Genomic DNA, 25570 nt, shown 5'->3' with positions numbered 1-25570 from the left:
TGCCAAAGTTAGAGATGAAATCATTTATTTTGGGGACTAAACCCACATATATATATATATTTTTTTTTAACTTAAGAGTGCAAAGTGCTTCCTCCCCCTTTATTTACTTTCTAGGTATGGAACTTGCTGGACATGCTCACTCAAAATTGAGGCAAAACAAAGTGCCAGTTTTCTTCCATAACCATTCCTGTGGCCAAGTTCCTGCCCTGTGAAACACAAATTTGAATGGATAAGTTTGTTTAATGATCTTATACTTTATTTATTTTTCTTGATACTTTATTTACACAGGCCTAATGAGAAGTTAATACCAAAAGACTTCCCTGTTGTCTGGTTAACAAAACTACATACATTTTGTTTAAGAGTTAACTTATGTCTAGATGTTTTGTAAAGTGTAATTTTACCTGCTTGATTACAAGATCAGGAACCAAGAGCTGTCTAATTCATCTCATTGAGCTTTCACCTGCAGTACTTAAAACTGGGGTCTTATGGTTCTGAGATTTCCATATTTGTCAATATTCTTGTATTTTGGAAAGTGATATTCTTTATTCCAATAAACTTAGGGATCTATAAGTTATAGAAGACATAATTAGGTTCTGGGAGGACTTACTGGCATCATTTCTACATTTGAGGTGCAGTTATTTCTACATTTGAGGAGCAGTCCTTTTCCCCTTTCATACTTAATTATAAGCTTTCTCTTTTTAAGTATTACAGTTTCGTAGTCATGGTTACTAGTTTGATTTATTCAATTTTATCCTGATAGTAAGGAACACATCCTCATTGGAACTGTGTAAACTGCATTATAAAAAAGGAAAAAGATTCTGTTTGGATAAGACCAATCAATAAATTCAGTATTTTTCTATAGAACTGCTCTTTAATTATTTTGGTGGCTTCTTATAACCCATATTAAAATCTTTTATGGGTTATTTTTCCCTTGGAATTCTGAGGATATTGGATCAAGGTATTATTTAAATTATTATTTATACAAAGTATATTTTAAATTGAAGGTTAAAGATAGATTAAGAAGAAAGTGTTTTCCATATATAACCATTAAAAATACTAATCGTAGTTAAATCAGTTCATTTAGTTCTAAGTAATTCTTGTTTTACTCATCTAGGATTAAGTAATCTACGTAAACAAAGTTGTCTGCACTGGACTAACAGAATCATAGAAATCCGGACCCATTCTCTTGGTATATTTATGACAGATTTTGATTTAGGAAGGTAATGTCAGACTGTATACCAAGTGGCCTGTATCCTGGAGTCTCTTCTACTTAATAGTAATAGTTAAGATGATTTGGTATGGTCCTTTACTAAGGATCTTTTGATGTTTTATTTAGTAGAGAAACATCCCTCAGGTTTAGTGGCAGCAAGGATCTTGACTCATTTTTGTTTCTTGAGTTTTATCGCTACAGTTGGCCTAGGTGCCCTCTACATGTGGTACACTGCTGTGATCAGAATTTCATATACCATGTAGGGAATTGCTTTACTCTTTGTCTGTGTAGCACCATTGTTTTCCATGTGTCATGTCTTTTTATTGGTCTGTTTTGTCATTAGGGAAAGGAAACCCTATTCTTTAGTAATTTCTTGAGAAAAAGTAAATGCAAAGTATATTCTTTGAAGCCAGGAGTGTGTGAAACATTGTTACTGCATTTTTAGATACTTGATTGATAGTTTGGCTAGGTATAGAAATCTAGGTTGAAAGATATTTTTCTTCAGAATTTTAAAGACACTGTTTCATTATCTTTTTGCTTCTATTACTGCTGAGAAATCTGAAGCCATTCTTATTTCTGATTTCCCCCTCACTGGAAGCTATTAATCTGTTAATAGTCTTTAGTGTTTTGAAATTTCACTGTAATTCTTTGATGTGGCTCTGTTTATCATTGTTTGTTGGCTTTCATCAGGCCCTTTCAGTTTAGCAACTCTTGTTTTTCAGTCTTGGAACTTTTTCTTAAATGATTTCATTGGTGATGCCTTTCATCTGCCGTTTTATCATTCCAATGTGCATTTTTGGAGGGGAACTCCACTTAGTTTTTTTTCCCTCCTACTTAGAACTTGGTCTTTTTGTTCAATTAGATTTCTTCAACTTTATCATACAGTTCTTTTGTTGAGTTTTTCATTTTTCTATCATGTTCATCATTTCTACTTTATAGTCCTTGCCTGTAGTATTCTCCTTTTTTTTTTTTTTTTAAAGTAAACTCTGTGCCCAGTGTGGATCTAGGAACTTATGATCTCATGCCTTTACTGACTGAGTCAGCCAGGTGCCCCTAGTATTCTGTTCTTTTTTTTTTTTTTTATTAAAAGATTATTTATTTATTTGACAGAGAGATCACAAGTAGACGGAGAGGCAGGCAGAGAGAGAGAGAGAGGGAAGCAGGCTTCTTGCTGAGCAGAGAGCCTGACGCGGGACTCGATCCCAGGACCCTGAGATCATGACCTGAGCCGAAGGCAGCTGCCTAACCCACTGAGCCACCCAGGCGCCCCAGTATTCTGTTCTTGACACATGACTATAGCATCTGTTCTTACCTGTGGATATTCATTTTTTTTGAAGTTTTTTTTTTTTTTTTTAAGATTTCATTTATTTATTTGACAGAGAGGGAGATCACAAGTAGGCAGAAAGGCAGGCCAAGAGAGAGGAAGGGAAGCAGGCTCCCTGCAGAGCAGAGAGCCTGATGCAGGGCTCCATCCCAGGACCCTGAGATCATGACCTAGACCAAAGGAAGAGGCTTAACCCACTGAGCCACCCAGGTGCCCCTTTGATGTTTTTTCTTGCATACTTCTTACGTTTTTTTTGTTTTTGTTTTGGCTTGTTTTTGGTCTCTATCTTCCACATTAAACTTTAATCAGTTGCCTTTTTTTTTCTTGCCTGATTGTATTATATGTTGTGGAAGATTAAAAAGTTGATTAGAGGGGCATCTAGGTGGCTCAGTTAGTTATGTGTCTGACTCTTGATTTCAGCTCAGGTCATGATCTCAGCGTGGTGAGATTGAGCCCCATATGGGGGTCTGTGCTGGGTCTGGAGCCTGCTTAAGATTTCTTTCCTCACTCCCTCCCCCCACCCCAAGCTGGCCTGTACACATTCTCTCTCTCTTAATTTTTTTTTTTTTAAGTTGATTAGAGGGACACCTGGGTGGTTCAGTCAGTTAAGTGTCTGCCTTTGGCTCAGGTCCTCATCCTGGGCTTGAGTCCTGCATCAGGCCCCTTGCTCAGCGGGGAGCCTACTTCTCCTTCTGTCTGCCTCCTTTCCTGTTTGTGCATGCACACACACTCTTTCTCTCTCTGACTAATAAAATCTTTCAAAAATTGAAAAAAAAAAAGTTGATTAGAGTATCTGCAATTGTTAGCTTTTAACTTCTCTTTGGCTTATCTGGTTGGACTGTTTTTTGCGGGCTCCCAATATCTTAAGGTCTTATGCTTTTTAGATACACTCAGAGAATAGCTTTCCACTATCTTGAGTGGTAGTAAAGCAAAGTTTGTTGAGTGCAGTACAAAAGCTTCTGAAGAGGGAGGAGACCCGAGCATTGCTCTAGTTTTCCATTTTCATACATGGGGAATAAGAAGTATTTTTTTAAGAGTTTATTTATTTATTTGTCAGAAAGAGAGAGAGAGAGAGAGAGCACAAGCAGGCAGAGTGGCAGATAGAGGCAGAGAGAGAAGCAGACTCTCCACTGAGCAAGGAGCCTGATCATACATGGGGAATAAAGATCTGATTGGCAGCAGTCTGGAAGATTAATGGAAGAAGAAGACGATGGATCTCTGCAGTAAGCACTCAGTCCCTCTCTTTTTGGTATGCTACTCTAATTTTTAACTGGATGTTATCTTCATAGTTTTGCTAGGATTGTGGAGAGAAGGTATTCAGTGGAATGTGGTGAGGGTATCTAGTGTATCTTATTGATTCACAAACAGCTTTCACTAGTATTCCCTTTTTTGGTCACACCATTTTACTATTTGCTCTTTTCACCTCAGTTGGCCTAGTTTTTTTTAGTTGTTGTATCTTTTGAAGTTGCTGTCCTGTAACTTAAATTGGTTCTTCCCCCAGTGAAGCATGGAAAATGATATTTGGGGAACTGCTAAGTTAGTTACCAGTGGTCCTGATATTTTCCAGCTCCCGAAATCTTTTAGTTCTTTTACTCTTTTCCTTATTCTTGAGGATTTTTGCTTTCAAAAAATAGCTTTACTGGGGCACCTGGGAGGCTCAGTTGTTAAGTGGCTCCTTTCAGTTCAGGTCATGATCTCAGGGTCTTGGGATGGAGCACCACATCGGGCTCCCGGCTTGGTGGGAAGCCTGCTTCTCCTTCTCTCCCCCCAACCCCTGCCCCGCTCGTGTTCCCTCTCTCTCTGTGTGTCTCCCTCTGTCAAATAAGTAAAATCTCTCCACTGTGTCTCTCTCTGTCAAATAAAATCTTAAAAGAAGAAAAAAAAAACCTTTACTGTAGTTTTAGTGGGATTTGAGGGAGTGAGATTAGGTGTTCTCATTTCATTATTTTAACATCCTTTTACATTTGTTTTTTTTTGTATGTAAGGTTGGTAATAATATGTAACTAAAGTGTAATAACCAAATAGAAGTATTTACTTTTTATCTAATACAGTGAAACCTTTTATTTAGATTCCATGGCATTTTCAATATTTTGTATATGCAGTTATTTTAATAGTGTGATCTGTGTTGTCTAAAAGGTTATAGTAGTTGATTACAGTTAATTCCCTTCCAGTTCTCATTGTTATTTGTGCAACCCCTAGCAAAAGGTTTACATTCACTGCTCTTAAACCTTTGAAATTATAACACTCTTACTTTACATGATCCTTGTAAGACTGAAATTAAAAAAAAAATATGTGAAAGAGCTAAAACATTGGGTAATTGTGGAAATGTTTACCTGATATTAGAAATAACTTCCCAATGTGTTTGCTTTTACAAATAAACAGTGATTCAGTTTATCAGGACTTATTCTATCTAAAGTAATTTTAAAACAATATTCTTAGTAAAATTTAAGAATTTAAAAGTAAATAATATGCTTCCATAATTTTTTATAGACACTTTTAGAGTTCAGCTCTTCCAGGCAGTTAGTAGGTCTTGTGTATTGCCTGTAAAAACTCTAAAAGCTGAAAAGTACTCTACAAAAGGTTTTTTTTCCATTTTGGATTTTAATGATTTTATTTATTTTTTAGAGAGAGAGAGTGAGTAAGAGAGACAGAGCATGAGTAGGGGGAAGGACAGAGGGAGAGGTAGATACTCTCAAGCAGACTCTGAGCTGAGCTTCGAGCCCTATGCAGTGTTCAGTTCCACAACCCGATCATGACCTGAGCCCAGACCAAGAGCCAGACACTTAACTGACTGAGTTAACTGACTGAGCCACTCAGACGCCTCTACTTCCTGGGTTTTAAAGTACAGAGATTTCTTAGGCCCAGGCTAAAAACTTAGTTGAGTCATTAGTTGACTGCTTTTTCCCAGAAAATAAGAGTTGAGATCCTGAAAGTGAAGGTTCTTAAAGATGTAGAATTTTCTGAGATTTTTGTGGTAGAAATGAAAACACTGGGAATTAATTTCACCTCACCATCTATTGAGCGATTACTGTGTTTTGTACTATGGAAGTGAATGGAAAATGAATTAAAATGTGATTTCTGCCCTTAGGAACTCTAAATTATGAAATATGGTAAATATAACAGTGGTATGCACAAAAAGATCTTGGGAGTGAAATTTTACCTGGCTTGGGGGATGGGTATAGTAAAAAGAAAAATAAGTAAGGAAAAAGTTGTTACTGATGAGATAATTTAGGTTGAGTCCTGGATAGGATTTATCAGGTGAACTAAGATTGTTTCTTTGGGATAGAAAGTGAAACATGTTGCAGTGACACCAGTTATCAGAAAAACAGCCTAACCATTTTCCTTTTCTAAACTATTTTCGTGATGTGTAGAAACAACCAGTGTGGGAAGGGATGGGTGAAGGAAGCTGCATGGGCTTAGTCTGAGTGTAGTCTAGCATGTATTTCAGCTCCTAGCACTTTTGTGAAGTTATTTAATCTTTGAGCCAGTTTCCTTCACTCATGAAGTGGTAGGTAATACATACCTTGTAGGATTGCAGTGAGAATTAATTGAAATAATGCATGTAAAACTTACCTGAGGGCTTGATCTATATGAATGTACCTCCCTACCCCTTTGTCTTCTAAGTGCTGTGTGTGAAGTAGATAATCAGTCTAGTTACTGTTTTATTTATGTGCCTTGGGATAATAGAGAAAACCTAGTGAATAGGTAGTGAAATGACTGTAGTGGTTGGAGGAGAATTGGTACAATGAGAGAATGTATGTCTTTTTGTCTTTTACTGTGAGATATAAATTGGGTGAAAAGTAGTTCTTGTAGCTGATAGTAGTAGCCACAACTTAGCTTGCTCAGGAAAACTTAGACTGAGAAAAAAGTAGTTAGGATTTACATTGGAAAGGTATTTGTCAAGACATGGGAGGCTTGGGGTGAGGGGGATGGGACAGGGTACATTTGCAGGTGTGTTACATAATTTAAATTTTTGTAGCCCAGACTCCAAAAGAATCTGCTGTCCTGAATATTGGAAGCTGCTTACTTGGCAGATTTAAAAGTTTTGGTTGTTTGTCTCCCCAATAACCTTAGTCCCATTTCAGTGCTACAGTAATTTCTATCTTTTATTAATCTTTTGCAGTTTACCAACCTCTTGCTTCTAAGGAATAGATTTGAGCGACTCTCAGAGAATTACTTTTTTTTGAAGAATTAATGTAGCTTGGTTAAGTTTAACTTTTTTTTTTTAATCTAGTGTAGGACTTGAATAGTCTTTATACACTTCATCCAGTTTGCCTCTTGGAGAATAAATAAGGGTCTTTTAAAAAGCTGAGTTTAAATAGTTGAATTTAAACTGAAAAAAAAAAAAAAAAAAAGCTGAGTTACTTTTGTTTCAGTTAAAAATTTTTATTCTAGAAAATTTTAAATATATACAGAAATAGAATGAAATAATCAACTCCATGAGCCCATCACTCAGCTTGAACAATTATCAATTTATGGGGCCAGTCTCCTTTTGGCTGTACCCCTATCACCTCCCTATACTCTTAACGAATTTTAGTGAATATCTACATAGTGTGGTGGATAGACAAAAGATCATACAGGGGAGCTAGATTTTAGGAAAGTAAACTAAGGAAAAGAGAAGGAAAGGGTGGATTTCCTAGATGATACGAGCTGTCAAGCAAACAAATTTTTTCTGTGCTCTCGTCCTTCTCTTCTCCTGATGGGTAGGTTACTGCCATGACAGATTTGTTGGAATCCCTCTCAAATTTGTTTTGTTAATATACCCACTTTCTGTTCTCCCTATTTGCTTCCCCCCCCAAGGGTGTCTATATTCTTTATTTTTATTTGTTTTTCACTCATATTAAAATGTTGGGAGGTCTGTGGCAGGGCATGAAATTTAATTTGCCCTGGGACCAAACACTCACCTAGAGATGTCTTTGTGGCCATCTGGACTACAGAAGAGAAGGAAGTGTTTTTGTCTTTATGGCAGATTACTTAAAATAAGCTTTGTTGCCATCATAGTTCTAATGACTCTAGTCTTTTCCCCCACAGTTATTTAAAATTATTGTCAAATTATTGTCAAGATTCAAAAATTTGACTGCAAGCTTTAACCATTCTGCTAGATTTGAGTACTTTGGGGCTTAGACTCTGTGGGAAAAGATCTTTAATCAGCCTTCTATAAATGGAAATTGACTATCAGGATTTAAGCAACTTAATTTTCCAGAAATTATAAAAATTGGCACCCTTTTCATGATAAAAGTACTATAAAAGACACACACACACACACACACACACACCAAAAAAAGGGCCTTGAGCAGACTTTTTTTTCTGGACTGAAATGGAGGCTTTCTTTCAAGCGAATTCCCTGATGTTTGCCTTGTGTGATTTGGCTCTATCTCTGTAACTGCTAATATGTGGCATGGATTTCAGGCTGTCTGGGATCTGGATGTGCCCAAAGTGTGTATTGCTAGTCTGGATTCACAGGCATTGTGTTACAAAACTGGCTTGCTGCCTTCTCTGTTTTCTGTGTCCTAAGCAGCTGCATTGTTTGTTGCAGTATATGCATTAGCTGTTGTCTGTGTTCAGTTTCCTGCAGACTGACAAAGTGGGAGGGGCTTTGTTTGATACATAGCTGAGTTTTCACTGTGTGAGTTCTTGAGTGCATATTGCAGCCATCTTAATTACACTTTAGTGCAACTGAGACAGTGCAGCTGTCTCAAAATGGCTGCTGACCTAGCCTTTGTAGCTGCTTAGGCAGCAACTGTGCCAGTGAGGAGACTTGGCACATGCACCAGGACCAAAGGTAAGAACCAATTACTCTTTATCTTTGAATATTTTAATTAAAAAATATTTGAATTTTACTGAATTTACATAGCAAGGTGAACTTAGAGCTTGCTTGCTAAGAAGTTGAAGTGTTTGCTTTAAGCTTCTTTTATGGACACAGTACATAGGATGGTGAGGTCAAAGGTTAAATTCCTGTAATTTCTCACCATCTTATGTACTGTCATTGCCAGAACATTTGACCACTACAATAGTGTTTCTGGCCCTAATTAACTTAATATTCTTTTTGTGTTGGATATTTTAGTTTGCTTGATATTTTTTGGTAGAAATTAAAAACAGTATATTTACTGAATAGTGTTTTTTTGTTTTGTTTTGGAAAGAAGCCATAAATAAGCCGTGTTTTGCATGCTTGTGTGTGTGTGTGTGTGTGTGTGTGTGTATGTTTTGGAGTTATTGTTTGATAGCTTTCTGGGAAGAATTTAATTTTCTGAATATAAGTCATAGTTATAGAAAGAAAAATATTTTTAACACTGTTAGATTTTTTTTTTTTTTTTTGTACTGGGTTCTAATTCTTTTTCATTATGCTGCCTCCTCTTGGCCATTTAGTTCTTTCACATGTTTTAAGGGTGCTAACTTTTTATTCTAATTACTTTTTGCTTAAATTGTCATTCAGATTCGAATTTTGAGTTTAGAAACAAGTTCACATCTAGGACTGGATACCCCTTTTCTTTCTCCTAATATATTTTAATGCAACAGAATTGAAATACTCAGTTGTTTTAGTTAATTGATATTAATTGTTGATGTCCACTTTAGTCTTAGTTTAAACCTGTGGTATATTTAAAAATAATGTATTTCAGTGATTTTTAAAATTTTGATTCACAATTTTCAAAAAGCTTTCTTAACATTCTGAACTTGAAACATTTATTGAGATATGGTAAGACCATAGTCACCCAGAGAGTCAGGAGAATGAAATTCTTATTTACATAATATTTCAGATAGAAATTTTAAGCTCTAATGTTTAAATTGTGGTAATTACTAAAAATTTTTAATAAATGGTATAGTACATTTCTTCAGTTTTGTTAAGACTATTATGAATATATCCCTGACTAATATGACATAGAACAGTAAGTTTTGAACTTTCTAAGCACAGCAACTTTAGAAAACAGCATATTTTTGCACATTAAATTCTTATGAAGGACCCCTATATTTAAAAGGGACACATGGGTATTTTATTGTTTTGTATTTATTTTATAATTTAAAAGTGTAACATTTATTTATTATAAACTTATTTATTAAAATGAGAACAGTTAGGCTGTTAAGATGAAAACAAAAGTCTGAAACCAGATCCTATATCACAGTTTTAATCTTGTTAGTGTCAGGATCTAGGTTGCTTAGTTGTAGAAATTCAGATGGTAAGTTAAGGGACTGTAGAATTCAGTTGCAAAAGTATTCTAAAATGTGAATTTTTTTTTTTTAGACTTTATTTATTTACTTGACAGAGATCACAAGTAGGCAGAGAGGCAGGCAGAGAGAGGAGGAAGCAGGCCCCATGCTGAGTAGAGAGCCTGATGCGGGGCTCGATCCCAGAACCCTGGGATCATGTCGAAGGCAGAGGCTTTAACCCACTGAGCCACCCAGGTGCCCCTAAAATGTGAATTCTTTATGTTCTTTTTTAATTTCATGAAGTTAGAGTCTATATTTACACAATTTAACAGTTTGAAATTTCTGCTTTGCCACAAAATTGTGTTTATATTCTAATTTTTTTTTAACAAATTTTTTTCTTCATCATTGATCACTTATTTAGTGGCTTCAAATATATTTGGGATCACTAGTTCAGCTTTGTCAATAGCTTTAGTGTGTTTATTTCTCTTTCATTAGCTTACTACTTTGTCAAGTTGTTAGGATTCTTTTTATGTGATATAGTGGTCGATTCTATTAACCTGAACATTACTTTATATAAATGCAGTAATATGTGCTTGCTCCCAAAAGAGAAGAAGTGTTGTGAGAGAGATTTTATCCATCGTGCCTTTCAGGTTTACCCTAGAGTGAGTATGACATAGGAAAAGTGAATGTGCTGTGTCCTTAATCATTATTATTTTTATGCCTCTTGTAGTATGAACAGCTTACTGTATTCAGATATTTCATACGGTGCAAGCCAGCTACTCAGTTTGTTCTTTATTGCTAGAGGAAACTGGCTAGGTTGAAATTACTGAAAACTTATGTTGATCGTCAGAGTAAGACCTTAGGGAAATTTCAGTGATCTACTCTTTTTGCCTTTTGTTGTGGCTTATAAAATTTACTTTCATTCTCTACAAGAACACTCCATTGATTATTACTTGTACATGGGGGAACATCAACAGTGTGGCTTTTTGGAATATTATTGCTAATTTTTTCAGTGCCATGTTGCGTTTTTGCAACTATAAGCATAAACTGGACCTCAGTGGGATTATTACTTCTGGGATTTGTGACAGTTTTCAAATTGTCCATGCTGAATTCCAGACTGGCTACTAGGCTGAATAATTGAGGCATGATAAATCCGGGAGTTGGATAATTAAGGTTTAATGTTATTATTTTGTCATCTTTTGTGCTCCGTATGTGTTTATCCTTTTTCCTGAGCTGTTTCATTAAGCATAAGCCTTTAAGGAAAATGTTGAGATAGTGAAAGAAATCGACTAAGAGTTCAAGCCTAAATTTGAGTTGTTTTTATTACTTCTCATATATTGATCAACTCATTCCATTTTCTGACTCTTGTTTCCTCATCTGTAAAATGGGAAAAATTCCTATCTATATGGCGAGGATATGCGGAGAATCAGTTTACATAATGTTTCTGAAAAGTACCATGAAATAGTCTGCATGCTCATTTTCCAGTAATATTTGAATGCTCTTCAGTTTTTTGTTTCTTAGATGTGTACTTTATCAAATGTGATTGGATCAGGGAATGTGTTATATTTAAACAGTATGGGAAATTTCACATATAACTCATGCTCGAAGCAAGAAGTACTGACTAATATTAGTACATCCATAGCCACTTGATAATATGTTGTATTCATGTTTGTACTGCTGATCCTATTCTGTTACATAGATTAGCCACCTTTTGCTGTACGTAGATAGTGGCAGATATGTTTATTAAGTAAAGCCAATGTAGAATGTTGACATTACAGAATTAAGGAAGTAAAAGGGAGAAATGTTTTGATTCTAGTTTAACTGAGTCCTGCTAACTGAGTCCTCCAAATATGCAGTTAGAAAATGATTTCTCTAAAGAGATGACTTGAATTCAGGGCCTAGAACTTTCTGTTTTGGTACATATGAGAATCTTAAGAAAATATAGTTTTCTTTCAGTAGCCACAAATTGGCAGCCAACAGACTTTATCCTTTTGCTGTTGCCCTGTTACTCTACTTGTTTAAGCTGTCAAATTTTACATAAAAATCCGGATATCTCATCTCTGAAAAATAGAAGTTGGGTAGTGCTAAGAATGTATTTCTGCATCAGAAAAATAATCTTCAGTAGAGTACCTACTGTCTCCTTCAGATAGGGTCTATACAGTTCACATCTGGTCTTATTCACTAATTACATTACCTGCTGAGCCCCTATAAACCGTTCCTTTCAGATCCCTATCCTACTTATTTGACAGATTGTTGGCAGCCTTTTATAGTTAGAGTACAGCTTCTAACCTAGAAGGAAGTAAGCATAAGTAAAGTCCAGCTTACTTTACTTGGTAGGAGAGACTGCCTGCTTAAAGACCATTTTCTCTTTAGAAGATACGGAACCTTTGCCAATCTTCAGCTTTGTCCTGATTTCTCTATATTAGAGAAATACGGTGCGGATTGAAGGAGATCCAGTGATATCAGCAAAAAGTGGCAATAGAATGAAAGTGAAGAGATTAAGGAAATATTAATTAGAAACATGTATACCTTGAGGTCTTTTAATGTCATAATAGGTTCTCTTTTCTTTAAATGTTAATGGTGTTAAAGACATCACTGTTTATCATATTGATGTTAATGATGATACTGCATAAGAAAAAGTATATTCAAGATACACAGTTTACTGAACAGGTAAATGAAATACATTTTATAAAAGACTTATGTCTAAATTGGTTGATTGGAGAAGTCTTAGCACTAAAAATGAGAAAGTTGCTAGTAGAAAGTTTTCTTGACTGCATTAGACTAATTTTAGAGGCCACTATAAACTTATTTTTGTTTAAGGTTTTTTTCTGTTTACATAACACTCACTGTCTCAACTTTGTTGAGACTACTTTGATGATGTAGGAAACATGGTGGTTTATGATCATGATATGATATGATTTTAAGTTCCACATTTTCTAGAGTGAAATCCAGCTTCTTAGCATTTATGTAATACCATGTAATACCAGGGAAATGTTACTTTTTTGGAAAATGGCTTTAAGTTAAAGCAGAAACTTCAGTGGAAATTGAAAAAGCACTTAACTTGCCCAGGAAACACTGACTCTCCTGCTTTCTGAACTCTTCACACTCCCAAAAGAGATAGTGATTTGTGATTTGGGAGAAAGCTTAAAGTCTATTCAAATAAGGAATTTTTTTTTTTTAATCGCTTAGGTTAGAACTTTCACAGAATTCTCTATTAGTAATTTGTAGCAGTCTGTTCTTGGTCATTAACGTGTTAATATGGAAATGATAAAAATGGTGCTTATTGACACAGTGAATCCTTTGAGTTTAATGAAGAAGGAGTTTAACACCATATCTGAGGAGTTGTTTCTGCATCTGTCTAAGGACTTTTGCCCTTCTTGTAGTAAATCAGGTGCTACTGCCCAGGAGAGGCATGTGACCTGTTGCTCTCCTTTGTTAACACGGAAGTGTCATGTCATGCATTGTGGAAGCTATTGGTATAGAAGTCAGGAAATTATTATTTTTGTCTGGTATGGCTATTAAAAATTATATCGTTTTGGATACATGGCCATTCTGCATTAAAAGAGAGAGGCCTTTGGATTTGGATTAGATAAAGAGCCAGAGAAGAACACAGACTTTGGAATCAGTCAAGGCGAACTCATTTTCTTTGACCAACTAGTTATACGTTTATATGAGAAATGTATATATAATGCTGGATGTATAATGCCTATCATAAGTGCTCAGTCTTTTTTTTTTTTTAAGATTTTATTTATATTTATGTGACAGAGAGATCACAAGTAGGAGAGCAGCAGGCAGAGAGAGAGAGGAGGAAACAGGCTCCCTGCTGAGCAGAGAGCCCCATGCGGGTCTTGATCCCAGGACCCTGGGATCATGACCTGAGCTGAAGGCAGAGGCTTAACCCACTGAGTCATCCAGGCACCCCGCTCAGTCAGTCTTATGCATTATTTTTTATGGGAAGAAGCTAGTTGCTTATTTTCAGACTTTAGTTTTCATATCTTTAATATGGGGATAAAGTCTACGGTGTAGAGTTGATAATTGGGGATTTAAATGAGCATAGTATATATACATTTAGTGCGGTGTGGGACACAAATTACGTATTAGTAAATATTGGTTGCTTTTTCCTTACAAGTTTCCCTCTGGCACAAATTTCTTTTGCTTTGTTTTCAATCATTATGGTATTGGGGAGAAATCTGGGCTACTTGGATACTTTAGAAAAGGATCTTTAGGGTGAGGGGTTTTTAGGGATCTGGCTGATTTGTAGTAAAAATGCCAGAAAGCAAGGTGTTTATTTATTTTAATTTTTTAAAAGATTTTATTTAATTGACAGAGAAAGAGAGAGATCACAAGCAGGTGGAGAGGCAGAGGGAGAGGGAGAAGCAGGCTCCTCGCAAAGCAGGGGAAGCCCGAGATGGGATTCGATCCCAGGACTCTGGGATCATGACCTGAGCCAAAGGCAGTGCCTTAACCAACTGAGCCACCCAGGCATCCCAAGCAAGGTGTTTAAATCTCAAAGTGAAGACTTTAAAGAGCCTGAAGGGGATACAATAAGAATTCTTACTGGTGCTAAGGCAGCATGTTAGAGTGAAAACAAAAACGGATTTTGAATTGATCAATTGATTCAACAAATTTAATAAACATTTATTATGTACCTGTTAGTTGCCAGGTACTGTTTTGATGTCTGGTGTACAAGATCCCTGCACTCTAGCAGTTTACAATGGGGCAGGGGAAATGGGAGGATAGAAAATAAATACGAGAAGGTTAAATTACCCCAGGGATTGAGAATCCTGGGGGTAGGGTAGAATAGGTAGCGAATGGCTAGGTGAACACTACCAAAATGTGGTCTGTGGATGAGTTCAAGGTCAGTTCAGATTAGTTTGTTTATTCTTGTTCTTCTATGAGATAATCACTGAAATTAAGAATGTCTAGAAATTTTTGTATCAATCTGATAAAGTAACTTTATGTCAGTTGGGTCAAATAAAAATAATTGAGGCATACATTTTATATGCTTTCTCTTTATTTCACCTTCCAATTAATTCATTTTTGTTGAATTTATAAAAGTATCAATCTTTGATGGATTAGAGCTAAAACATTGGTTCTTTACCGTTATTAATTTGGAAAGCACTGCGCTAGATTAACAACTAACATTGTCGGTTGGCACTTCAGTAAGCAGGTTGTAGAGGATTTAAGCTTCTCATGATTAATTCAGTATTAGGTCATTATTTAATTTATTTAGCTTAATAAATAGTTGTTATATACATTATATTTTATGCTGGATTAAGTGATTTTAGGTCCTTTGTTTTTAAAGTACTTTTATTCAGAGATCTGGATGCATAAAGTAGGAAGAGAGAGAGGGAGGACACAGCTAACAAAATTAAAACCAGAAGGAATACAATACTTGGATGATTTCCAACTGTGAGGTGTTATGATCAATAGCCAAATGTTACTTAAATGGTATATACTATGTGAAATGACACCATATTATATGTATTTGTTTCTGTTCCTTTTTCTGCTGATGGCAGAGTACAGATTTTGAAAAGAATATGTAATTTAGGAAATTCATTACTGCTTATCAAAGGCAACATTTAGGATTATGCATGCATTAGAAGTCTACTATTTACTGTTGATGTATGATAACTTTTCCCCCTAATTTTGAGCTCCATTGTCTTTATTGTATAATAGGGATAGTTTAAGAACAATGTTTTATTTTTTTTCTTAAAGGTTTTATTTATTTATTTGACAGAGAGAGAGATAGAAGTAGGCAGAGAGGCAAGCAAGGGGATGGGGGAAGCAGGCTCCCCACTGAGCAGAGAGCCCGATGAAGGGCTAGATCCCAGAACCCTGAGATCATGACTTGAGCGGAAGGCAGAGGCTCAACCCCCTGACCCACCCAAGTGCCCCAAGAACAGTGTTTTAGAACAGCTTAAAATATGGGGCACCTGGGTGGCTTAGTTGGCTAAGTGTCTGCCTTTGGCTTAGGTCATGATTCTGGCGTTTTGGGATTGAGCCCACATCACGCTCCCTGCTCTGTGGGGAGCCTGTTTCTCCCTCACCTCTTAAGCTCCCCCTGTTTGTGCACTCTCTCTCTCTCTCTCTCATATAATAAATGAAAAATCTAAAAAAAAAAAAGCAAAAAACAGCTGAAAATAAGATTAAAAAATAAGGAACAGGGGCACCTGGGTGGCTCAGTCGGTTGGGGGTCCAACTCTTGATCTTGGCTCAGGTCTTGATCTTGGGGTTGTGAGTTTGAGCCCCACATTGGGGCCTACTTTAAAAAAAATAAGGAACATATTTTGGATGACCCCTGGTTAGCATATTAAGTACTACTTTTTATTTTATTGTCATTTTAGATGTGGCACTAGTTTCTAAACTGTTATTTGAAAATGAAATTTAGTACTTAGACTCACTAAAATAAGTGGAAAAATAGAAGTGAAGAGATAGAATTATGTATTAGTAGGTGATAAAGCAATTACTGAAAAAATTTAAACAAAGGACTTCATAGGCAATGACTCAACTCTTGCTCAGTCAAATCTGGCCAATTAAAACAATACAAGAATGATTTAGGGTAAATAAGAATGTGCTACTGACAAAATATATTCTTGTTTAGATATTTGTAACAACGTGTGAGTTTATCAAAAAGTTTAGTAATATTAACTAGTGGTAAATACGTTGACTAACTAATCACTGTACTAGTGATGTGTGAATATGCATTAAATCTTACTATTTGGTGACATGTAAAGCATTATGGTTCTAAGAGCAAATCTATTTAATAATAATTAAGTAATTAACAAAATATGAAAGGTGGCTTATAGAGTCAAATGAGGACAGCTTTTAGTTAATGTGAATTATAATTTATATTTTTAATGACTTAAAAATAGCAGTTACTGGATTTATGTAATGTTTTGGTCTATGTCACAAAAAACTAAGGCTTTTGAATGTCTCTGGGTGTTAAACATGTTTTGGTGTGGTGGGGGTAAAATGTCAGTTACTTAATAATTATAAATTGATTTTCTCTTATTACCTGGATTTGAATCATTGGTAAATAGATAACTAGATATATTCTAGAACCAGTCAGTGCCTGTTGGGGAACGAATGGGGGAGGGTTTACTCAGCAGTATTCTTTAGTTTGGTCATGAAATGAGGACTGCTTTATGTAAATTGTTCTTACTGGTGCCAGCTAGCTGTAACTGCAGTCTGGCTCTGCTAGGGCAGCAAATAATATGTGTCATGGATTTTCTGTTTGGAATGTATAAGAATATAGCCTTTAGGACTGAAAGAACAGAGTTGATGCTTTAGAATAAGAGTACTGAGACCTCCACAACTGACAATATGTGGAATAATGAGAATCTATAAGCCTTTGAAGCTTTTAGTTCTGTTTTTATAGATTTATGCCTACTGATACTATTGGGTAGTATGTGGGAGGTTACTTAACTGCACACAGTTGCTGCAGTCCTAATAGTTGGCAGAATAGAAAGCAGTACAAAAGAATTCTGATTCTAGGCATCTTTACTTGCAACAATCCTTTGCAATCCTTTGGAAGATGTACTTTGTGTGTTCTGTGAGCTTCATTGGCATACTGTCTGACGTTTTTTGGCTTTTGTGGTTAATGGGATGTTTGCTGCACAAACTATACAACAGATGTGAATCACTGTTTGAAAGGAATTTTAATATGTAGCCAATCTACTGTATTCCTGTTTTTTTTTTTTTAATGAATATGAACCAAGCAAGTAATTTAGGCTAAAGAAGGCTGTTCTAGAATTCTGCATTAGTTTTAACTGCTTATACAAATGAACTAAGTTGCAGTGGTTTACAGAAGAGGAGGTCCTTTTCACAATATCGAGCTACCCACAGGTAAGAGATTCAGGTCCTTTTTTTTTTTTTTTTTTTTTTTTTTTGAGACTACCCCCACTTCCCACCCCTGATCCCTCAGGCCTTATATCTGTCTCTCACCTTTGGAAGGTTTTTTTATTTGTTTTAATTATAGTCATTCCAGGATTGGTAGACTGTTTATTGTAAATTTTCAGGAGATTTTGAATACCATATTTGGATTTTATCTTTTAAAAAATAATTTTCATTTTTATAATTTTCCTTAGGTTTGTATTGAAATGAACTAGCATTGGGCTTCATATATGAACATTACTCATGCATACAATATGTTCATATTACATAGAAATCAGTTTTAGACCTCTTTTCATTATAGTCCTGTTGCTGTGTTTTCAGTTGTAGTGACACCAACTGGTACATACAGAGAAATGACATTTTGTAACCTTACTACACTATAAAGTTTTAGACTAAATGTACCAGTTTGAATTCATCATCAAAATCTGACTGCTTCTGTTTTCACAAATGATATATATTAGATAATGTATATTTATACATATAACACGGTCAAATTTTCCAGTCCCACCCTTATGCTTTCCATTTCCACATATTTAAACTTACCACCATCTTAACAAAGTGAAGTTTAAACTATTAGAAATTTTAATATTTTATTTCTTAGGTGAAGGTTACAGAGACATTTGTTAAATTATTTTTTTGGTATGCTTGAAAAATTGCGTACAGAAAACCATTATCTCACTGAAATAAAAGAAGCATGCAACATAAGAATATATAACCATACTATAAAGGTATAAAGATTTATGTTTATAAAGAGTGCAAGTATTTGTGTCTGCTAATATCAGTATGGCCAGTGATAAAATATATTATTGATTGATATAATTTTGGAGGATGAATGTGGGTAGGTGGCAAAGCAAAGGGTGATACTGAGGCTACCTTCGAGAACTGGAGGAGGAAAGGAATGGTATTATGCAGTTCTTTGCTTCCCTTTTAGGAAGTTAAACATCAGGATCTTTCTGCAACATAAAAGTGTTAGTTTTAGATGGGACTTTCAGTTTTCTAGACTCAGAAAGGCCATTGGCCATTTATTACTACATGCTTGGGTACTTAAAAGCTAGAGGCCAGTTAGATTGAGTGTGATAGAAGCCACACTCATGTTTCAGGAGTACAGACTGTTTCCTCTTGCCTTTTGGCAGTGTTGCTTAGGCTTTTGAAAATTATTGTTCTAATACATGTTTTGTTGAAGTATAAACATTTATATGTTTGTGGATGTGTGTTTCATTTGAGTAAACAACTTCACTAGGATCAGAGAAATGTTGATACCAGAAAGATACCAATTTTGATTAATTTGCCAAAGGTTGGATTGGGAGAAGGGCATGCTTCTCTTAGTGTGGAGAACACACATATCTAAAACTGTTGGGAAGTTTTCATACTTTTCTAGAATGTTAGATTGGGAAGATAGTTGAGACAGCCTGAGGGGTTTTTTATTTATAAGTACAGAGGCAAGGAGTTAGACCAAAGTAGCATCCAGTAAATATTCAGTTGGGGATCATAGCAATGCAAGAGGAGGGAAAGTTGCATAGAGTTTTCTGTAGATACAAATAAACATAAAGTGTTTATGTAAATCAAAGATAAATGTCTTGAGGATAAAGATGTGTCGTTTTTGAGACTATTGAAGTTGAGTATGAATGATCCAAAAATCTGGAGGATAAATTTTGAGTTTGCAGTTTTTGTGTTCCTCTTAGGCAACAAAATTTATTGGCAAGTAATGTTGAATAACAAAATCTTGAAAGTGCAATAGATCTAGGTGGTCAAGTAGTTGTAACATCACACTTCCTACAGGAGCCTACTGTTTATTATTCCTGACAGTTAATTATCTAGTTTCTGCTTCAACATTTCTAAATATTGAACAGAAAGGAGAGTCTCTAACTTCATATGGTAATTAACTCTTTCTTTTGTTGGACATCTGAACAAATCAGTATTTGTTGATTTTGAGGAGAAATTGGTCTTTCATTGCACTTGTCTCTCTGCCTGCCTCTTTTTTTCTATATCTGGTTTACACACGATAGATCTGCACTATTTAAAGAAAGCCGTTAAAATTCTCTTGTTTTCTAGGCTAAATATCCTCCATTTTCCCAATGGTTTCCTCATACAACATGTTGTTCTAGGTCATTCTTTAGCCTGGTCATCCTGTTTGTCCTACTGTTTCTTAAGAGTCCCTCTTTATCTGAGTCACTCAAAACTAAATGTAATACTAAAAATGTCTCCCTTTCCTTAGACTGTGTGCTTCTGTTCTGCAGCTTAACTTTGTGTTGACATTTCTAGCAGCCACCTAGCACTGTTGAATTTTATTGAGTTTGCAGTAAGTTCAGATCCCTCAGTATTTTTCACACATACCATTGATAACCTTTAATATAACTGAATATTTGAATCAAGTGTATTGCTCTGCATTTGTAGTTACATCTTCTTTATAATTTCTGATATTGTTTATTATGGTTTTTTCAATTTTCCTTGATTTATTTTCTACTTTTTAATAGTTTTTTTCCCCAAAGAACTGGCTATTGGTTTTACTGTTGCTTGCTGTTTTATTGTTGGGTTTTCTCTCATTATTTTTGCTTTTATTTTTTATTTATTTATTTATTTTTAAAGATTTTATTTATTTATTTGTCAGAGAGAAAGAGGGAGAGAGAGCAAGCACAGGCAGACAGAATGGCAGGCAGAGGCAGAGGAAGAAGCAGGCTTCCTGATGAGCAAGGAGCCCGATGTGGGACTCGATCCCAGGACGCTGGGATCATGACCTGAGCCGAAGGCAGCTGCTTAACCAACTGAGCCACCCAGGCGTCCCTATTTTTGTTTTTATTATGATTCCTTGCTTTGGGTTTGTACTTTTCCTCCTTTACTAGCATTTTTGAGTTTGTTTTTTTTTTATTAATATGTGTGGTTTAAGGCTATCACTTTTCCTCTGAATTATTTCACCACTGATTTCCTCCTTAATCCAGTATATATATATATTTTCTTAATTTATAAGGAGATCATTTTTTTTGTCATTTCATTGTTGCTCATCTAACTCTGTTATCTTATGGCTGAGGATATATATGACTTTGTGTGTGGTTTTTTTTTTTTTTTTTTTTTTTGGTCTTTGAATTCATTATTTCCTTGACACCACATTAATGTATGTTGGATGTGTTCATGAAAAATGCATATTCTGGGTTTGTTGGATATTCATTTCCATTTTTCTATTAAGAAATACATGCATTGGGGCGCCTGGGTGGCTCAGTGGGTTAAAAACCTCTGCCTTCGGCTCAGGTCATGATCCCAGGGTCCTGGGATAGAGCCCCACATTGGGCTCTCTGCTCAGCAGGGAGCCTGCTTCCCTTCCTCTCTCTCTGCCTGCCTCTCTGCCTGCTTGTGATCTCTGTCTGTCAAATAAACAAATAAAATCTTAAAAAAAAAAAAGAAATACATGCATTGTTTATATTACTTACACTTTCTTCATCTGTAGATTTTATAATGAGGTGTGTTTCTCTGTGGATTTACTAGTTTCTTCCTGAAATTTTTTAAATCTCTTTTTGTTTTATGTGATTTGAAGTGATGTACTTTTATCTCTAGGAAATATATTTTTTTTGTCCAGCAACTTGATCTTCAATTTGAATCATTTTTTACATGTTATATATAGGTTTTATATACATACTTACCTTTTTTTGGTTAACATTTGCTTAGTGTATCATTTTCTGTACTTTGAATTTTTAACCTTTCTATGCTTTTTTATTATAACTTGTATCTCTTTTTTATAATGTATATCTGCTATTTTTGTCACTTTACCCAGTTTGAAACCTGATAAGTTATTTTTTAGACTGACAGTTTTCTTTATTTTTGCCCCACATTTCACAGCCCCTAAGTCTGCTAACTCCCATCATATAATTATCTGGGATTTTTATTCCAGACTATTTATTTTAAAGATGATGGATCTTCAGTTATTTCAGCCAGCCCATGAGTTTTACTTGTTTTTTGGAGCATTGATGATTCCATTGGAGCATTATATGAGTTCCCTAATTTGAGTTCTTCCCCCATTTATTAGGGTCTTTTGATGTCTTGAATTTGTACTATATTTTTATGTAATTGTTTTAACAAGGGATCATTTCGTCAGTCTTTGCTCAGAAATAATATCTTTATTTCTTTATCCTGTTGATTGCTAGTTTTCCTGGCAATAGAATTCTAGGTTAAAAATAACCTTTCCTCTGAACTTTGAGGATATTGTTGTTTATTTTAGCATTCAGTATTGCTGATGACAAGTCTGATGTCATTTTAATTCTTACTCCTTTGTAGTTAACTGATCTTTTACTCTTAAGTTATCAATATTTCCTCAAATTGGTTTTCTGAAGTCTTCACACAGTATGTCTAGGTTTTAGGTTTCTTTTTGTTGTTGTTGTTGTTTATTTTTTTGTTTTTTGCTTGTTTTAATTTAGTCTGTTTTGGTATAATGAGCAGACCTGTTCTATGGAAAGCATATATATACTTAAAAAAAAAGATTTTATTTATTTATTTGATAGAGAGAGAGGTAGTAGCAAGAGAGGGAACACAGGCAGGGGGAGTGGGAGAGAGAGAAGCAGGCTTCCCAGTGGAGCAGGAGCCCTACTTGTGGCTCGATCCCAGGACCCTGGAATCATGACCTGAACTGAAGGCAGCCACTTAACAACTGAGCCACCCAGGTGCCCCTTTTTATATACTTTTTAAAATTTAACTCTGTGAATTCTTTTTCTTATTTTCTTTTATTCTTAGTTCTTTTTTCTAAAATTCATCTTCAGCGAAACTTACTTCTTCTGGATATGTTCCCCATCTCTTAGCTTTTCTGTTTTTCCTTTGTGTAGTATTTTGAGAGGACATTGGGTCTTGATTACCTATGTCTCACTTCAGCTGTGTCCATGCAGCTCTTGTTTTGAATTTCTTTTTTTTTTTGTTTTGTTTTGAATTTCTAAGATTTTAGATTCATGTCTTTTCATATCTGCTTGTTCTTGTGGGTATAGTACCTTTTCAGAATATTTAATATATTATTTTAAAATGTTTTCTGTTCATTCTGCTAAGGAACTAGTTCTTTTTTTTGAACGGTTTGGCATCTATTTGTGATTATACTCATTTTTGTATTTGAGATTTCTTGTTTTACTCGGGGTCAATGCTGACTGAAATGATTGTGAGGGGTTGGGAAGTGGTACTTGTAACTTGCTGCTTATGGAAAATGCTGGGAATTTATCTTTTGGATTGTAGCTTCTCTTCTCTGTCTCTTCTGGAGTTTAGTGTCTGGGTGGGTCAACTAATTACACTTATAAATGTCGTTGCTACTCTGGCTTATTATTAGCCAGATCTCTTCCATTATGGAAGAGATTGGGGAAGTGGAATGAGTTTAACTGTTAAGATACAAGTTGCATGAATATATCTTCACTGAGAAAGTTCAAACTGGCACATCTAAGTGAATCTTGGTATTTATATTCCTTTGTCTTTTGTCATATCAACCACTATAAATTAGTTAGGCATTTATCCTTCCAGACTTAAATATCACTTGCATGCCTATATTAATGTTTAGAAATGATATTTTGTGTGTGTGTTTTTAACACAATGGCATATAAAACCTGGAAACAATTTATTGTCTACTTATTCATCTGAGTACTTTCTATTTTATTATCCCATTTAACCCCTGTGACATTTTAATGATAAGTGGTATGAGGAGAGGCAGTGTTAGAGTTTTAGTATCATAGTTGAGGATACTGAGGCAAAGAAGGGATATATTATTGAACAGGTAACTTAGCTAGGAAATGATAGTTCCAGTATTCAAAAAGGTATGTCTGGCTTCAGCTTTTTGCATTAAGAATTCTGCAGCTGCTTTGTTGTACACTTTATATTCATGCACATGACAGAAATCTGCATTCTTAACTTTTAGTGTTCTTTAGTGAGGATTCTCCACAGTATGTTTTGTTTGTTTGTTTGTTTGTTTTCCAGGTTGCTAGTCTTTTAATTCACAGAGAGAATAAAGGTTTATTCTATTTGTATTGTTTTGCCAGTTTGGAAAAAGGCTTCACCTAAATTACCATCCTTAGTAACAGTCCTGTGATCCACTGTTTTTCTTTTCTTTTCCTTTTTGAAAGATTTTGTCAGAAAGAGAGAGACTGAGAGCGCATAAGCAAGGGGAATGGTAGCAGAGGGAGAAGCAGGCCCCCCGTTCAGCAGGGAGCCTGATGCAGGGCTCCATCCCAGGACCCCCTGGATCATGGCCCAAGCCAAGGCAGACGCTCAACCGACCGAGCCACCCAGGCGTCCTGATCCACTGCTTTTCTTCTAATAATGTTAGCATACAGTACTTCATATGTCCCAGGCATTTTTCTTTATGCTTTATGTATGCATTTAATCCTAAACTCAGTCCTATAGCTCAGTGAGGTAAATATTATTATTATCTCCATATAACTGGCCCAGAGAGGTTAATTAATATGCCCAGGGCCACAAAGCTATTAAGTATGCACAGTATTTTTTAAAAGCTATTTTCTTAGTGATGGATGTTATATTTGCCTGTATTTTTTTTTAATTTAAAGTCAAGAAATTGTTATTTAAGGAATTTCACATTTGACTCCTTCCAATGTCAGTCTCCCTAGTTTCTGTGAAGTCAGAATCATAATCCTCAAAATAGCCCTTTTAAAAAGAACCTTTGTTCAATCCACAGTTGTCACTGTCAGTCATTCCACAGTTTGTTTGTTTGTTTGTTTTTTGGATGGGTTTCTTTGTTTCCACTTGAATATGATCATACTTAAAAAACTCCCCACTTGTAATTTTTGGGATCCAACTTCTTTAAGCAGTTTACTTTAGGGCCATGTTTAGGATCTGTGTGGTTCTCAATTTCAGACATCCTTGAACATGAGTAAGTTCAAATCATATTCACTCCTAAACTATCACACCCTAAAATTGTATAGATTGTTGGGATATGCCAATAATTTTAAGTCCAGACATTGTGTTCTCAATTGAAAAGCCTAAAGAAAGGAGGCATCTTTGTTTCAAGTCAACATTAAAATTAGAATACTAATTCAATATAGCTGAGATTTCCCTTAAATCTGCTTTTAGTAATTCTGTAGTCCTGGAGCCAACCTCCATGTTTATGAATGCTCTTGTCACTTTAATGTTTTTTAGGTATCATATTCCTTCTTATTTATATCAAAACTCATACTTTTACAATGAATTCTGGATTACAAAAAAGAATTTATTTTTCCCACTTATTTAAGTCTTTGTCCACAAACTAAACAAATACAATTTGTATTTTTGCTGTTTGGTGCAGCAGTAGGTATCCTTATATGTTCCTTTTTTAAAAATGTAAATTGTCTTTTTTGAAAAAACTTTTTATTTTTTAGAGAACAGTGTAGTGACAGAAGGAGAGGAGAAGAGAGAATTTTAAGCACACTCTGCACCCAGTGCAGAGCTTGATCTCACAACCCTGAGATCATAACCCGAGCTAAAATCAAGAGCTGGGCACCTCGGGGTGCCTGGGTGGCTCAGTGGGTTGAGCCTCTGTCTTTGGCTTGGGTCATGGTCTGAGGGTCCGGGAATTGAGCCCCACATTGGGCTCTCTGCTCAGCAGGGAGCCTGCTTCCCCTTCTCCATCTGCCTGCCTCTCTCCCTCTGTCAAATAAATAAATAAAATCTTAAAAAAAAAAAAAAGTTGGACACTTAACTGACGGAGCCATCCAGCTACCCCAGTAGGTTAGTGTATCTTAAGATATCTCAGAATGTCTTTGGTGTGTCAAAGTGGTGCACAGTTTTTGCCCATTTGCCTTTAAAAATGGTTATGGCAATGATATTTTACTAGCTGTGTATGAGACTACTCACTGCTGTATATTATTGCTAACTAAATAGTTGTAAAATGTAAGATGTGTAAAAATGTATCTTCTTTTTGAGTAGTCTTTATGTGATTATTAGTGAAGTTGAACTTTTTTTCTGTTTGTTTTGTGATTCCCTGTTTATGCTTTTTAATTTTTATTTTGAATTGTTTATTCTTTTTATTCACTAATAGGTGTTCTTTTTTATTC

At 35.3% G+C, this 25570-nt stretch overlaps 1 protein-coding gene and 1 non-coding gene across 5 annotated transcripts in view; one reads left to right on the top strand and one right to left on the bottom strand.

Moving 5' to 3' along the window:
- ATF7IP (activating transcription factor 7 interacting protein) overlaps positions 1-25570 on the top strand; it is a 124164-nt gene that overhangs the window by 9739 nt on the left and 88855 nt on the right. For 2 of the 4 annotated variants that reach the window (XM_047743091.1, XM_047743089.1), the window contains exon 1: positions 8061-8316. The exons of 1 other annotated variant lie outside the window; for it this stretch is intronic. In XM_047743091.1, the coding sequence (XP_047599047.1) occupies positions 8300-8316 (17 nt within the window). In that variant the 5' untranslated portion in view covers positions 8061-8299. Of the gene's footprint in view, positions 1-8060; positions 8317-17418; positions 17526-25570 lie in introns of those variants that run through there. One more of the 4 variants, XM_047743093.1, reaches the window with a different exon arrangement.
- On the bottom strand, positions 24682-24803 carry LOC125108130 (small nucleolar RNA SNORA40). Its single transcript, XR_007129809.1, has one exon. It is a non-coding gene; the product is annotated as a small nucleolar RNA SNORA40 (small nucleolar RNA).

The sequence above is a fragment of the Lutra lutra genome, chromosome 8 (assembly GCF_902655055.1).
Source record: "Lutra lutra chromosome 8, mLutLut1.2, whole genome shotgun sequence".
Taxonomy (NCBI): domain Eukaryota; kingdom Metazoa; phylum Chordata; class Mammalia; order Carnivora; family Mustelidae; genus Lutra; species Lutra lutra.
The sequence above is the reverse complement of the archived record's forward strand: the minus strand, read 5'-3'. Positions and strand labels throughout refer to the sequence as shown.